This window comes from Bactrocera neohumeralis, chromosome 5 (genome assembly GCF_024586455.1).
Source record: "Bactrocera neohumeralis isolate Rockhampton chromosome 5, APGP_CSIRO_Bneo_wtdbg2-racon-allhic-juicebox.fasta_v2, whole genome shotgun sequence".
In the NCBI taxonomy this organism is placed as follows: domain Eukaryota; kingdom Metazoa; phylum Arthropoda; class Insecta; order Diptera; family Tephritidae; genus Bactrocera; species Bactrocera neohumeralis.
Window position 1 is genome coordinate 50,203,795 of NC_065922.1, and position 16,869 is coordinate 50,220,663.

A 16,869-nucleotide genomic window follows, 5' to 3' on the forward strand; every position below is an offset into this window, starting at 1 on the left:
TTGTTATAACAATAAATCAATACAGAACTAGTCAAAATTTATATTTTTAACAAAGTGGTGCCCTCTCAAAAACAAAATTGTTGTTTTTGTGAGAAAATTTTTATTTCACAGTGGCTTAAAAACTCGAAATTAATATCAAAAATCCTAAATACTTCAATCATTACCTGACAAACATGTATATTTAACATTCGTTCTCTTTTAATTTACGTGGGGAATAGTTTTCTAAATATTGGCTTCGAAAGTAAGATTCAAAAGTAAGAGTAGTAAGATCCACTTTGATCCCTTTCCATAGCAACAAACCGCCTCATATTCCGTATACAGTATTTTGAGTCACTGTGTAACGCATGTAATTCTGATGAGTTGTTATAAAATTAATATGCACTCGTGTACGTACCAATAAAATCATTTAAATACGTAAACTTTTTGATTATACTTCCCATATATTTGATTTAATATATGTATACTTTTTTGTTTTAGCTCCTAAGCGCACACATTTGTCTACTCATCTGACATGATTACAGTACACAAACAAACAAATTTCAACTCACTTTTGTTTTGCAAAATTTCGAGGAAAGAAAGTAATTGTGTGTCAGCACGTTTACGAGCCTGATATACTTATACTATATACAAACATTATACATCTTTATATTTGTAGATGCATATTTCCTTATATATATATGTTTACATATATTTCACGATATAAATTCAAGGCTGTTGCTAACCGACTTTTTCTAACCTCCTAACATTCCTTCCTCTGGTTTGTATTTATGATTGAATGTGTTGGTGCGTGTGCGCCTGAATACATGCATTAATTTTGCTGCAAATAAAACTCACTTAACACTAATGAATATCAGATTGAAAATAATTTATGTATACATTTATAAATATTTATTTCCTGCACTTGAGTTGTGGATGTCTAAATGATAAGAAGTTGCTGTCCTTGCCAGCCATCACAGTTGAAGAGTACACAGTTGGATATTACATACTTTATTTGGGGATGCTTTCATCAATCGTAGTATTTGTTGTTGGAGATATAAATAATTGGCTCACATACACTTATACATATGTATATAAGAAGTTGTGTTTGCTATCATATCCAATGAGTTTATTTTTAAAAAGGTATTTCCAGTGAAAATAGAATTGAATTCTTTTTTCGTGCTAAAAATAAATTTTCAGAATTCGGTGATTTCATTTTCGTCTTACGTGGCACATTTATATTTAGAATTAGGATTTTGCATTCGTTGAAATATTTCCACTGGCTAATATTAACGAAGAGAGGGTAAAGGCATCATCCTCTTATGGACGATTTTATAGAAAGTAATCGCTGAAGATTAAAGTACATGCACGCTCACATATTTATGAGAATGATAATTTTTAATGAAAGTGAAAAGGATATCGAGTTATTTATTCCATCTAATGTTGAACTAATATGAATTATAACACTTGGGTAAGATTGAGACCTTGAGAACTCTAACTGCATCATATGAGATTCTTCTAAGTGAGAAGCAAGAAAAAATCATTTCGTGTGTTACTTAAGCATTGCTTTTTGAGGGAATAAGGGAAACACTTTTGGGTACCGTTTTTATACAATGAAGCCAAAAAATTTACAAAAAAAAACGGCAGAAGCAAAGTTGTAGACCTAATAGCAACGTTTCGTTTTTCTACTTCAGCGAGGTTGGTTAAAAATTAAGCGACTTTAAATGTATATATGAAAATGTGATACTCTAAAAAAGTTTCAAACAAACGCAAGCGGGAACTCTCCAACAGAACACATATTTCACTTCTTAGTTGAACTTCACAATAGCTCAAATGATTTTAGCTTTTCCCACTCGCTTTCTCAACCCTTGCAGGATTTTTTTCATTTTTAAGAAGAAGAATGCATAACCAAACTATAACTTAATAAAATCTTATCTGAATCCCATAATTTTGATGTTTTGTAACCACTACAGTTTTTTTGAAAAATTTAGTTATTGAAACAAAATGTGTACGAAAAATTAAATAGAGGTATATTTGATACAAGGGTAGTCTTTTATATTTCTATATTGGAGAACATAAATAAATATTAATCAACAATCTGATCACGAAAACATTGACCTCTTAGTTTATTTTATATGTACGGAATTTAAACGTAGTCATTAGGTGCCAGGTTAGGACTATGCGGTGTATAACTTATTAAATCGATGCCGTAGTGAAGAGTGATCAGTCTTCGGCCGTCGGTTTTTTTGATTTCTTGAATGACAACTGACAAACAAATGATTGTATACCCCTCAGAATATACTATTTGCTTGAAAGTGCTTCGTGTACGAATAAGTTTTCTTGGATTCGGCTCATCACTCACGGAGCTGACTGAAGTTTACTTTCGGCTTCATACGCTTCCTGTCGTAATGTCAAATACGTATTTACCGCTATCGTATTTTTTATATTTCTTTCGACCAAAAGATACAAGCCGTTTTCGAGCGATTGACAAATTTGTTTGGAATCCAACGTTAACAATTATTTTACAGTCAAATGTTCATGCAATATTTAATGTTTGTTATAGCATTGACAGACGGCTGCGTTGAACCAGATTAATTGCATTTTTCGGGATTAATTCAGGAGTTACCACAGCTAACTCCGTTGCTGAATCCAAAAATAACTCTCAAAATTTTAGGGAGTTTATGAGATTTTCGTTGGCAACATTGTTAAAAATGGCCAATTTTCATCTATTGTGAATGAAATACAAGCAACCCTGACAGCTGTTTATCAAATTCTCAATATAATATCAATAAAACTTCTATGTTATGATGCAGTTTTAAAAATAATGTGTTGATATGTTTTTGTAATAAAAAATGGTTTGGTAAAAATTGGTCGGCTAACAACCGTAATGTTTATCTTCTATCAATTTTCTTTGAAAATATTATAAAAAGGACAATGAGCTGTTTATGAGAGTTTCAAACTCGCATAGCTGCCGTCTGTCACCTACAAATTTGGATCTGATTAAGTGCGCAGTTAATCCGGATTAACGCTGCCGTCTGTCAAGGCTATTAGTCCCACTCATTTTTATGGTTGTCTAACTCTTGGGATATGCCACTTGACATTCTTGTAATAACATTTTGCGTACACTGATTTACCTTCACAAAGTTCGTCTTGGAGTGATCTAAGAATTTATCGAATTCACCATGTCACCAATAAACATCATCGATACACTGTTGCTGAGCCGGAAGTTATAAGAAATAATTGCGGGAAAATTTCCATTTCTTGGGCGAGATGAATATTTCAGGTCACTGAAAATATCAAATTTTATGATATAGTCGTGACTTGTCAGATTGCAACACTAAGTTTGCCAAATCGCGAAATATAAAGTATAATCTACGTATATTATTATATTACAACAGGGCGTCCGAAAAAATCATACTTTAACACGGGTGTAAAAGGAAATCAAAAAAAATTATAAAAAAAAAACAAACAAGGAAGGGACATTCAGTTCATAATAGAAGGGTTATCCTTTAATTTCAGTATAGTATAGATCTTCTTCTTAATTGTCGTAGAAACCGCTTAAGCGATTATAGCCGAGTTAACAACAGCGCGCTAGTCGTTTCTTCTTTTCGCTACGTGGCGCCAATTGGATATTCCAAGCGAAGCCAGGTCCTTCTCCACTTGGTCCTTCCAACGGAGTGGAGACGGTTACTGCGTCGAATACTTTCACAGCTCGAGTGTTTTCGTCCATTCGGACAACATGATCTAGCCAGCGTAGCCGTCGCTGAACTATGTCGATGTCGTCGTATATCTCGTACAGCTCATCGTTCCATCGAATGCGGTATTCGCTGGCTAACGCGCAAAGGACCATAAATCTTTCGCAGAACTTTTCTCTCGAAAACTCGCAACGTCGACTCATCCGTTGTTGACATCGTCCAAGACTCTGCACCATACAGCAGGACGGGAATTATGAGCGACTTATAGAGTTTAGCTTTTGTTCGTCGAGAGAGGACTTTACTTTTCAATTGCCTACTCAGTCCGAAGTAGCACCTGTTGGCAAGAGCAATCCTGCGTTGGATTTCAGGCTGACATTGTTGGTGGTGTTTACGCTGGTTCAATATGATATCAATATCATCGGCATACGCCAGCAGCTGTACACTCTTATAGAAGATGGTACCTTCTTATTTAGTTCTGCGTCTCGAACTATTTTCTCCAAAAGCAGGTTGAAAAAGTCGCACGATAGGGAATCGCCTTGTCTGAAACCTCGTTTGGTATCGAACGGCTCGGAGAGGTCCTTCCCGATCCTGACGTAGCTTTTGGTGTTACTCAACGTCAGTTTACACAGCCGTATTAGTTTTGCGGGGATACCAAATTCAGACATCGCGGCATAAAGGCAGCTCCTTTTCGTGCTGTCGAAAGCAGCTTTGAAATCGACGAAGAGGTGGTGTGTGTCGATTCTCCTTTCACGGGTCTTTTCCAAGATTTGGCGCATGGTGAATATCTGGTCGGTTGTTGATTTGCCAGGTCTAAAGCCACACTGATAAGGTCCAATCAGTTTGTTGACGGTGGGCTTTAATCTTTCATCAAAATGGGGGTCTCTCATCCCCCTCTCAACTTTCCTCACTTGCGTGAACTTCTACACATGACTCCATCCTCCATAGTATAGATACAGGGGTGTAAATATTCGGAGAGTAAATAATGTGGCGCATCTTCGACCACCTCTACACCAGAACGAAAACGTTGAAACCATCGTTGTGCGGTGGAAATGGAAACTGTATCGGGTCCATAAACTGCACAAATTTTATTGGCGGCTTGAGATGCATTTTTGCCTTTATCATAGTAGTACTGTAAAATATGCCGTACTTTCTCTTTGTTTTGCTCCATGTTTGCGACGCTATAACTCACGAATGACTTAAAAGAAACGACAATCAATCAAACACGTGTTAGCGCGTGAAATGAGTTTTACAAAATGGTATAGCATGACCCGATGCGACGAATACGGATAAAACTAGAACTACGCGCTTTCAGCGCCAACTAGCGAAAATACCGCAAGACTTTTTTGACAACCTATAAATAACCCTATATCTATATCGCTTAGTTTTAGGTGTTACGTACAACCGATAGGCTAATATACATACTCTGTAGCAACATGATACGAGAGTATTATAACAAAAAAAAAAAAAAAAAACAAAAATAGATATAATAAAAAATGTTGACTAGAAATTTTTTAAAAAAAGTTAAAATAATAAAGTTTTCAGAACCTCCAAATAGAGTCGCCAAGTAAAGAATTTACTTTGTTACAAATATCTTCTTTTGCGGAGTTCTCACCTGATATTATTTAATAAGAAAAGATTATTTTGTAAGAGTTTAGTTCAAGATAATATGAATTAACGTTAAATATGTTTATTTATTTTATCTAAAATTTAAATTCATAAGTCATTTAGTCTCAGTTCGGGTGGAAAGCACATTTTCTTCAAAAGTTTTTATTCTTAAAAAATAAAATAAATAACCGTGTGCCAAAAATATATTTACAATGCTTCAATGGTATAAACTTAGTCAAACCCTCTAATATCGTTTTAAAATGGGTGGAATTTAAAAGAGTGTTCGGTAGAAATTTTCATGATAAAAGTGGATGAGCCACGTCCATAGTCCTATTTTTATATTCAATATTAAATTTCGACTTCCACTTAAATACATTAATATTTTCACAAAGTTTTGCTTAGATAGCTCCCATTTTTCAAAACCTCATCTTATCTGTGTGACCTTCATTTTGGTATTAAGTAATGAAAAACTATTCCCCGAAACATATTTTTTTAAGAGAATAAGAAACCGAGCTCAATAATGTTTTTTGTATATGTCTAAGAATGTTAAAAACTCAGATTATATAATAATTTGTATTAAAGTACCTGTTAAGTACTCAGACATGTAAACACACTAGGTAAGCAATAACTCTTTAAAGTAGATAATGTTCATTTACTTAAAATACGCATGACCTAGCGGAACCAGGAAATGTTCACACTTGTGTAAGGAAATCTCTTTGAAAAGATTACCAGCTCTTAGCTGCTTTAAAATATACAGACAAATATTGTAAAATTTTAACGACCGCACCTCTAGGCACACACTGCTTGGCAAACTATTTTGTAAGTGTGAAATAATCAATGACCAGTCAAACATTTCAATTGCAAATTACAAAATGACCAGAAGTGAAATATACGCCTTTTAGCATGGTTGGCAGCACTGAGTGCGCCAGTAATTACAAAAGCAACGGATGGCTATTGTGATAATGACAATACGATTAGCGATGATGATACTTTAATTTTGCAATTTGTATGCTGGCAATATCATTTAATACAGGTATCATACCCGTACATCCATGCTGGCGCTCTGTTGTATTCAAGTTGATTAATGCTTTTGCCGCTTCACTTTGGCTTGAATGGCTTATTGTCCACTCGGTGTTTGTAATAAAGTTATAATGTGAATTCATTCAATCATATTTGCCCACAAATGGTGTGTGATCATCTTTTGAACTGCTTTATCATCAGTGTTTGTATCAACCGTGACTGAAATTGTTTATGTTTAACACAGGCTGAAATTCAGGGAGATTATGTAAGGCATTAATTTAACCCATTAAAAACAGCTAACCTATAAACCTGTGTGGAAAAAACTAAACCCTTTTGTTCCACATTGCCTACAAATATGTAAAAGCTAGAAGAATGAAATTGAATATAGTATATAAAGGTAAGACATCTGATTGACCTGCTTATTGAAAGTAGACCATTATGAACATATTGGTACACTTACCTTTACTCTTGGTCATAATTTGCGGGTAATTCGAGACAGCATGACTTGACTGATCAATCCTCTAATATGAGAAAGGTGATTTTTTACTTTTTGTATTATCTTGCCACATGTTGCTACTTAAAGAGTATAATAGTTTGGTCTTCCAACGGTTGTTTGATTGTGTGTATATAAATGATCGGGAGATCGAGATGAGTTGACATCCGAGTGACTGTCTGTTTGTGCGTCTGTCCGTCCGTCCGTCTGAGCTAGCTGTAACTTGATAAAAAATTAAGATATCAATGAAACTTGGTACGCTTAATCCTTGGCATACATGTGAGGATAAGTTCGTAGATGGGTGAAAAAACGCCTTTAAACGAAAATCTACAAGTTCTATAACTAAATGTAGGCTAAAAAGTAAAAAAATGGCTGTGGGCTGTCCCTCTAAGAGGTTTTAAATACATATCTCCTAAACAACTTAAGGTACAATATCCAGATTCGCTCAACAAATCACTTAAATACCCCAACCGACACTGTAAAAATGGATGAAATCTGGTGATATAAACGTTCACTCCCAATATAACGGTTCAGTTTAAATCCACTAAAACGCGATAAATTAATAAATAAATATGACGGAAGTATTAAATTCCATACTACACCTGGGATGAAACAAAAGGACTTTATAGGAGCCGGGGTAAAAAATTGATGGTAGGCGTGACTTTTCACATTTCGATGAAAAGACATCATGACATATCAGAACTTACTCAATCTTTGGTGTATAATGTTGGACTGACATTCCTATTTTCCAGTGCTAAAATAAACGAAACCGGACTACAACCACTCCTACTTCTCATACAACCAAATTTTAAAATCCATCTATTTCTTTCACTTTCCAGATTGCAATTCAATCAGCAATGAATGTATTGGGATAAAACTTTTCTCGAGTAGTGTGTTTGAATTTGACCACATTATTACCCAAAATTTTCCAATTCGAACCAAAACTATTTACGTCCCAAGAAACCGCATATGTGGATCAAAGTTCCAATTGCGAACTTTTTATTGAAAATGTCGGTAAATCTGTGAGATATATTATAGAAAAATGAAAAAAAAAAATGTTGTAATAGTATGCGTGTATGTCAAAAATGGGTTGAATAGGATCAATAATTTCTTTAGTCCCCCTATACCTAATTGAAAGATTTTCGAATGAGAGTTATTTTATTAAAATTAAGGGAGCGTGTTTTTCTAATAAATGTGTATGTTTGTCCCTAAACTGGATAAATTCTGGTAAAACTTGCCCTAGACCCCATGTAACTTGTAACCATCAGGTTCTTCACTGACTTTGATCTTTGCAAGACACAAGATAATGAAATGTTCGGTTACACCTGAAATTAGTCCATCCTTTCTTTTTTTACCATACAGGTTTTAATAGTAATTTGTTAACAATTTTTGAAAACTAGCAGCTGATGAAGTGGGGTGTTTTAAAAATAGTTAAAATTGTAATTTGGGAATATGGTTAGTTCCAGACATAGACAAGTACATTGAGAAGACTGTCTTAAAATTTCAAGTAAATCGGTCAGTAAAATCTTAGAAATCGTGGGTATTATTTTTTTTAAAAAAGGCAGTTTCGAAAAAAGTGAAAATAATTAAAAATTTGAAAAATCCTTTTATAGATATATCACTGAATAGGTGAAATTTGAAAATATAAAAAAATCTATTTTTGTTTCTAGACCAGAATACCCCCTTAAGGACGCCTCCAGAATTTCTATAATTCCATTATAGAAAAAGCTGGTATTAATTTCAATATTCGATCTGAGGATCGTAAATCTATGTATTGGAAATATGGGGTAAGGCAAACTTATACACCTATTTTATCCAATGCGGCGATAACTAATTGGTAGAATAAAACAAAGTATATTTAGCACAACACAGCTAAGAGGAATTTTGAATCGAAGGTATGCAACCTTATTGAAGAGGTTCATTTCCAAACTGTAGCAAGCGGGCATATTATTGGTTAAAATTGGATTTTTGGTATAACTTCCTTTGTTTCTAAAATTTAGTGTTATTATTTATTATTTTTTGTTGTATCGTTTTTTTTCATTTTCGCATACTACGAATAAAATTCGGAAAGCACTATATACTAAGGCAGTAAACGAAACTATTGCTATCGAGTTTGCTTTGGCGAGAAATCGCTAACATGGCTGGAATCAGTTCGTCTCATCATCATGAGCCCCTCGATATAATACAAGATTAGGTGTGATTTGCTTTTCAATATTTTTTTTAAATTTACAAGTTAATTATCACTAAAGTACTTTTAATTAGAGCTATAATTAATACCTCGCGATTAAACGTTCATTACCGCATTTTATTAATATGATATATTTACGCTTAATATAAATACGAGATGAAATTTTACTTTTTTCAATATATATATGAAATAACTTTTTGATAGAAATCAGTCCTCTATATTAATTTTTTTACAGGTTGCCAACTGTCGCTGTAAATGACCCCAAAGTGACGGCAGGAGTCTTGTGTTTCAATTTCGCGGTTACGAGGTAGATAAATCCATGTGAGTGTAATAATAATTATCAATTCATTACTAATACATTAAATGAATAAATGTAAAAAAATATTTTATTATAAACTATATAACATTTAACTGTAGCACTAAAATAATTCCATGAAGGCCCTCAAAATCACAATTCCTCCTAGCTGTCATGTGTAATATTTGCGCCTGTTCTTATGTAGGCTACCGTTTTGTGGTTGATACCGCCATCTTTTTATACCGTGAACATGGTTTACAAAGTTTGCCACAAAGGTTGTAGTACTCTAAAGGAAACATCGGATACCCAATAAAGTATATAGATATATATGTAAATAATCAGTGAGGCGTGCTGAGTCGATTTGACCTTGTCGTCTGTATACATACTTCCAGCAAAAAATTGTAATACTTTGCTTATCATTTTAAAATTCTTAATTTTTCTTCAAATCTATGTCGTCCCCAGCCAAGTAATCCCCCTTGGCCGAATATACTTGTATCAACGTTTTTTCCAGTCCTCGAACAGTCCACTTCAATCGATTTAAAACGGATTCCCGGGGGCGTTCGTTTGAGTATGCTGAATAACCAGAAGTCACACGGAACTAAGTCAGGCGAACCAAATAATTTCGGGACGATATTGGTTGAAAATTTGGCGAAAAACCCACGAAGAATCAATATAGTAGGCGACGGTGCATTATCGTGGCGCAAAAACCAAGAGTTTTCAGGCCATAATTCCGACCTCTTTTTACGTATAGCTTCGCACGATGCTCAAATAGTATTCCTTGTTGACAGTTTGGCCTGTCGGAAGGAATTCGTAGTACACCACACCTCGAAAATCGTAAAAATAACCTGCTTTGACGTGGTTTCTTCGGCTTTGGCTCACCTTTGCCACTATATTCGGCCAACTGATCGTCTGTTTCCGGGTCATAACCACAGAACCAAGACTCATCGCCAGTAATAATACATTTCATGACATCCTGGTAATCGGAAAGAAGTTTCACAGATGTTAACCGATTTTTGAACAAATCCTGCATCAACTTTCCTTAAGCCCAAATGATCTTTCAAACTGGTTTTCACTGATTCTTTCGATATTCCAACGTCCTCAGTTTTTGAGATATTGCTATGAAATTTTGAACATGTTTTCGTCTAAGAAAGAAGTTGCTCATTTGTCGAAACGCACTGTATGGTATAGCTGCTTTACAAACTGTCAGATCAGAATCTAGTTCTTGCAAAGAAAACTTTGTTAATTCCTGAACATACGGTTTTTCCAGCAAGATCAATTTATTTTAATCAAAATAGTCTCATTCTGCTTCTTGACTCTTAAAACGCAATAACTTCACTTCCGATGAAATGTCATGAAATTCTCACTGGACAATCGATAAAGATAGCAGATTCTGACGCACTAGCCGACATATAGATGGCGGCCCAGGGGGCGCTAGATTCAAAAAGTTTACTTTGGAACGCATCTTGTAAAATTTAACAAAATTATCCAAGACAACGGAATAACTTCCGACCAAATTGTTCAGTTCGGACCATTAAAGCATATAACTGCCACACAAAAGGACCGATCATCATCAGGATATAGATGTTTTTATAGCCTTAATAATATAAAAATTACACCGATGAAGGGTATTATAATTTCGATGTGGTCGAAGTTATCGTGTTTTCTGTTTTCGAATGAAAAATGTAAAAAAAAATAAAATAAAAACTGAGCAGTGAGCAGAATTCGCAGCAGTCCAAAATACCAACTCATGCAAATTAATTTAAAAGCACGCAGACACATGCACCTACAATACATACATATAAATACACACCAATACCAATGCAAAAATACGAGTCAACAATTGCTGGGAAATATTCTAGGAAAAAGACTCGCAATGCAAATGCAGCGAGATTTCAGCGATTTCAATGCAACACGTCTGTCAGTGGCACTTGCACTAACAACAAACAGTAGCAGTTACAACAAAAACAACAGACAGCATTGATTGTTGGATTAATAACCAATAAAGCAGTAACGAAAAGCGATTTTTGTGTTATAATGAAATTTACCTGATTGTTCCATGTCGGATATTGCGGTGAATGCTGCCAGCAAAATGGATCAAAGTGCAGCAAAACAGTATTATTGAGAGAAAAAACTGTTTTGTGCTATTAATATGTGCATTTGTATGCACATAACTGTTTGTCTGAGTCATTCGCTTAAACAGTTTGCGCACATATAGGTTTGTGAAGGTAATTTAGAAGACACCCAGTAGGAATCAGCTACGTGTTTGCTAAATATTTGATACGCCACAGTTAAAGGTTCCGTTTCCTACAGGGTATACACTCTAAAAATACGCGTATTTATATTTGTATAGTTTGTATTCGCATATTCAGTAATTTCCAATATTAATCCGTTGTTTTATTATGAAATTGACGAATATGCACTACAGTGGCAATAATTCATTGCTCTTATGGTTGTACAAATTGAATTATTTCAGAAAAAATTTAAGTGTGGGTAAAGTCATAGCCATCGATGGCTACTACAAAGTTGCGCGAGTTTATGTGTGAAATAAATGTATTTTTACTGCAGCGCGTAATGAAAATTTAACAGACCTTCAATCCTTTGTACAACTCGGCTTGCAAGTGGCATTTCATTTAATAATATTTCTCATATTTATGTGTTTAATATAGCGCAATCTCGCTCAAAAGGGTACACTCCTATGTACATATATACCTGGTGTATATTGGAAGAGATTTTTGGCTATAAAAGGAGGTAAAAAATCACGATATTGGGCCAGTATTCATTAACAGATGAATTTATAGAACTATGTTGTTTGATATAACATTTCATTATAGCCACAGCGTGTCTAGTGAATATAAGAAGTGCCTGCACCGATAACTGGTAGATAATAGTCAACAATGGATGTCATTTTAGTAATAAGAAAGATTCTAAGTAAAAGTGTATAATACAGAAAAAAAAAACAAAAAATACGAATATCCATAACAAATAAAGAGTTTTCCAAACATCAACTGCCTTTTGATCGTTCAGTTAGTATGGCACGAGTGTTTTCAGTGTGTTTAGTAAGCTTCACTATTTCATCTTACCTTGGTTATTATCCAAGGTTACGAGGTTTATACAAAAAATTTCGTGAATTTTAAATTTTCGCGGGCTATGGGCATTTGATTTTTGATTACTCATAGCCCTTACTTATGCTGACAAGGTCGGCCATTTTGAATGTTAAGTTAGTTTTTGACAGCTGCTTTCCTTGTACACGTTAATGTTTTTTTTTTTCGACAAAAAACCGCGTCGCTTTGACATATCTCGGGTGATTCTGGACTCAGTCTACTCCAGAGGGTGACGAATTAAGGGTTTGTATGGTAGTTATGACGTGGAAACCACAACTCAATCCTCCCAATGTTAGCTACCGTTTGAGCCATGACCGAAAACAGCCCGCCACGCTAAGTCGAATATAAAGGTTTTTCTAACAATTTTTTCGGTTACAGAGGCGTCGTGGATCATGAGTTCTTGCCAAAAGATCATACGGTCAATAAAGAATATTACCTGGAGCTTATGCGCAATTTGCGCAAGGTAATTCGCCTGAAACATCCGGAGTTGTAGAATAATTCAAATCGCCACAGCTCACGTATCGCTGCTTATGCGCGAATATTTGGCCAAAAACAACACATTAATGATACCACAGCCAGCGTATTTCCTTGACCTGCCCATGTGACTGTTTTGTTCCCAAAACTGAAGAGCTCCATAAATGGACGCTACGTTACCAGTGAGGAGATAAAAACTGCATTGAAGGAGGAGCTAAACAAAATCATAAAATATTACTTTCTATAGTGCGTTGAGAATTGCAAAAAACGATGGAAGAAATGCATAATATTTGGGGGTGATTACTTTGTAGGGAAAAATAGATATTCATCAATAAATAAACAATTAAGAAATACAATATTCACGATATTTTTTGAACAAACTTCGTATTAAAATTCACCTTCTTCGGTGGCTAGTGTAAGAGATGTTCGTGCAAAATATTGTCGTCCCAGATGAGACCCATTTCTGGCTTAATGGTTTCGCAATATACGAAATTGTCCCTATCCGGCCGAAATTCGGCAGTGGGTCATCGCAATTTTTTGGATATATGCAAACGGAGCCGGGGCGGAAATTTGGCCGACATTTTGTTCATACATAATGGCATAAAATTATCTGTATAACTAAAAAAGAACAGATCCCATTTTTACCAAATTTGAGTACCATATTTCATTTTAGCATCACGTCGTTATTTCCCGACATATATACTTTATAGGATATTCAACGTTTTCTTTTGGGTGTCACAAACTTTGTAGCAAACTTAATATACCCTATTTAGAATCAACCACCTCGTCTTCAAAACGTTGATTTCTTAGTTTTTTTTATTCATATATGATTAAAAAGAATTCATTTAGTGCCAAGTTAGGACTATACGGAACATGCCTTATCGAATCGATGTTTTGAGTGCCCAAAAATGCAGTTGTGTCAGTCAATTTGTGAGAGCTAACATTGTAGTGGTGAGGAGTGATCCGACTTCGGCGGTTGATTTCTTGAATGACAAATGGCAAAGAAATGGTTGTGTACCATTTACTGTTCTACGTCGACAGCTGTTTACTTTCGCGCTCATATGCGTAAATCCATGATTTACCTTTTGTCACGATCACATAGACGTATTTCGAAACATCACTATCGTATTCAATCGTTAATATTAGTTCTAAAATATAATAGCGCGAAAATGTTCGCGATATATTTCCTTTTTTTTTGTCGAAAAGAATATTTAAAGCTACTGTAAAAAACACAAATACTCAAAACGTTCTGAGTACGCACGCGATCCAAAATGTCAAACTTTACGATAACAGTGTGAGTTGCCAGATTGCAACACTAGTGTTGTCAAATCTCGAACTACAACTCACCTTCACATTAAACATCTCACCTATAATCCCACAAATTGATGTTTTTATTTTAAATATTTCGAGAATGTTCCGATTTAGCTCAAATTTGATCCATAAAGTTTGGTAACTTATTACTATTTGAAGGGCTTTTCATGAATCCACTCTAATAGAAACACCCGTCTCTATTAACAAACAATCATGACCATCGATTCTCGCAATCTATTTTTTCTCCAAAATATTATTCGCCATAAACAGGACCAAAAAGTAATCGTATGATGGCAAGAAAATAGATGTATAAGATGCTCCCAATCAAGCTACCGAAGCTTCTGGTAAGTCACTGTTGATAAGCGTGACTGGCGTTGTTGTGATGAAACACAGGTGTCCCGAAAACGAATATCACGGAAGATAATGCGGCAACAGTTTGTCGCATTTATAGATCTCCGACTGCAGTTGCGTAATATATCGAAGAGAGAAGAAAACTCAAAAGATCACGTGGGTCATATTCGGCATCAAATATTAGAGAAGAGAGAGATGTGGTCCATGTTTGCTTACTTCAGACAACAAGCGCAACCATGAGACGATTTCACATCAATGTCTAATACTTTTTAAACCCATTCCAAAGGAGTTTCTGCATTATTTGGTATCCACAGGTTAACACAGAGGGTCAAGGAATAGTCCAAACTTTGGTCATCCCACGGCGAGCCTCTTCCAAAGAAGACGAAAACTGATTTTTCTTTTGGAAAAGTAATTCAATCCTGGTATTCGGAATAGGTGATCTACATCAATTAGTCAGAGAATAGCTAATGGATCATAGGACTATACTTTTCCGAACTTTTGGTTCAATCTAAGGCCGATTTGCAGCAATAAAACCATATTTGGTGATCGAAAAGTGCTTTTTCGTCATTTTCGTGCTCATAGCTTCGCCATCGGCACTGCCAAATTGGTCGCATTAGACTTAGGGCTGCCGCTGTCTCTCCAAGTGTGGCCCCTTCCTTTAGAGACCTTTCGAACATATTTATATTTCAGATTGTTTATGGAGTTTCAGTATCGTTGGGCCAAATGTACCGCGTTTAAAGGAGACTGTGTTGTGAAATAAATCCACAACTTTTTAAAAATTGTTCGACCGCCCAAGTATTGCCCGATTTTTTTAAATTCTTCTTAAGACATAATCATTTTATTTAAATATCAAATAATAGTTTCGTCTATTCATAAACATTTTTCGTCAGCTAATAGTTTTGCTGAGAGATAATTGCCCGACTATATAAAAAAAAGTATGTTATTCGGGCTTCCCAAATGGGCAATAATATAATTATTTTTAAGTAGAAACCTATCTATAGGAATTTGAAAGTAGGAGTTTCTTACTACAAATTCAATCAAATGATAAATTCAACGAAAGTATAAAGGTTGAAGAGAGACTCTGTTCTGATTATTCTGAAATCGGGTTTCACTAAGCACACGGAACCTGTGGTTAATTAAGGAATAAAAACAAATTATTCTTAATTCATGATTTCGGTTTAATTACGTCTAATTACTACTGTCTATTATATCCATAATTTTGAATCCAATTGGTATCAATCCGTAACGGATTTCCATTCTTTACACATCAAACGTATACATAAAATTGTATTTTACACTTCTATAAATGTAGTCGTACATACATACACACTTCATGTATATTTGCATTTATGTATATATATTTATATATATGTAGCTATATAATATATATATATATCACTAACGCCTCAGGCCACGCAAAACTGCTAAATTTATTGCATTTTGTATTTTTATATCTGGATCCGATTGTCGTGCACGATGAAAAAGCATCTGTTCGTAGCCGGGATCGTATTTGAATGCCAAATGGTGTAACCAACCATAAACTTGATTTTCTGTCCGCGGCGTGAGATAAAAGGTGCGCGCCGTGTACTTCTGCCGCTTTTCTATTTCCTCACAGTAATGTTTGTAACTTAGCACAATTTTTGGATCTTCATTGAGCGTGTCATGACGTGCATAGAACTTCTCTGTTAAAGCCTTCACATTGTAACTCGGTTTGAATCCCTTGCTAGTATCAACTTCCCCGCAACAAGTCATCTTAAACTTTCACTATGTATATACTAATCCTATTTCCTTTCCTAAAGAAAATAATATGTTCTCTATTTTACGTTTGTAGATCTGCTTAAAAAAAAAATAAATACATATGTTTATTGATAAATAAATATTTTTTCAGTTAACGAAAGATAAATAATTGTTTACTACTTTCACGAAAATTCAAAAATTCATGTTCGAAAAAATATATTTGGTGAAAATTAATTGGATTGTGGGGTGAGATTAAGGTGATTTGGTAATGTTCATATATTGAGGATATTTGTAAATACCTAAAAAGCAATAGAATAAAGTACACTTTAGGGTTCTCCAATTGGAAGGGTAGTGAAAAAAATGTAGTAGATTTTGTGACTGTCACTTACAGAAAGCAAAATCGTCTCAAGTCACAAAAATTGTCTTTAACTTAAAATCTCTAATTTATAGACTGTATCACAGTACAGAAACGCACGGTAAGATTATGTTTTTATTTTTGTATCATATACAAGGTGCGTTCCAAAGAAAACAGGACTTTTTGAATCTAGCGCCTCCTGGTGGCACCATCTATATGTCGACTGGTGCGTTAGAATCTGCTATCTTTATCGATTGTACAGTGAGAT

The 16,869-nt window shown here is 34.7% G+C and overlaps 1 protein-coding gene and 1 long non-coding RNA gene across 2 annotated transcripts in view; one reads left to right on the plus strand and one right to left on the minus strand.

Moving 5' to 3' along the window:
- The window catches only part of LOC126759605 (uncharacterized), a 140,320-nt gene extending 131,021 nt beyond the window's left edge, over nucleotides 1-9,299 (plus strand). Inside the window, exon 3 of the long non-coding RNA XR_007667030.1 lies at nucleotides 9,213-9,299. This is a non-coding gene — a long non-coding RNA (uncharacterized LOC126759605). The remainder of the gene's footprint in view (nucleotides 1-9,212) is intronic.
- Nucleotides 9,300-15,907: 6,608 nt separating this feature from the next.
- On the minus strand, nucleotides 15,908-16,333 carry LOC126759601 (uncharacterized). Its single transcript, XM_050474478.1, has one exon. The coding sequence runs from the start codon at nucleotides 16,259-16,261 to the stop codon at nucleotides 15,908-15,910; it is 354 nt and encodes a 117-aa protein (XP_050330435.1). The 5' UTR covers nucleotides 16,262-16,333.
- Nucleotides 16,334-16,869: the final 536 nt, after the last annotated feature.

Excerpts from the sequence above, each read along its gene's own strand:
- LOC126759601 (XM_050474478.1), bottom strand. The coding sequence starts at position 16,261 with ATGACTTGTTGCGGGGAAGTTGATACTAGCAAGGGATTCAAACCGAGT.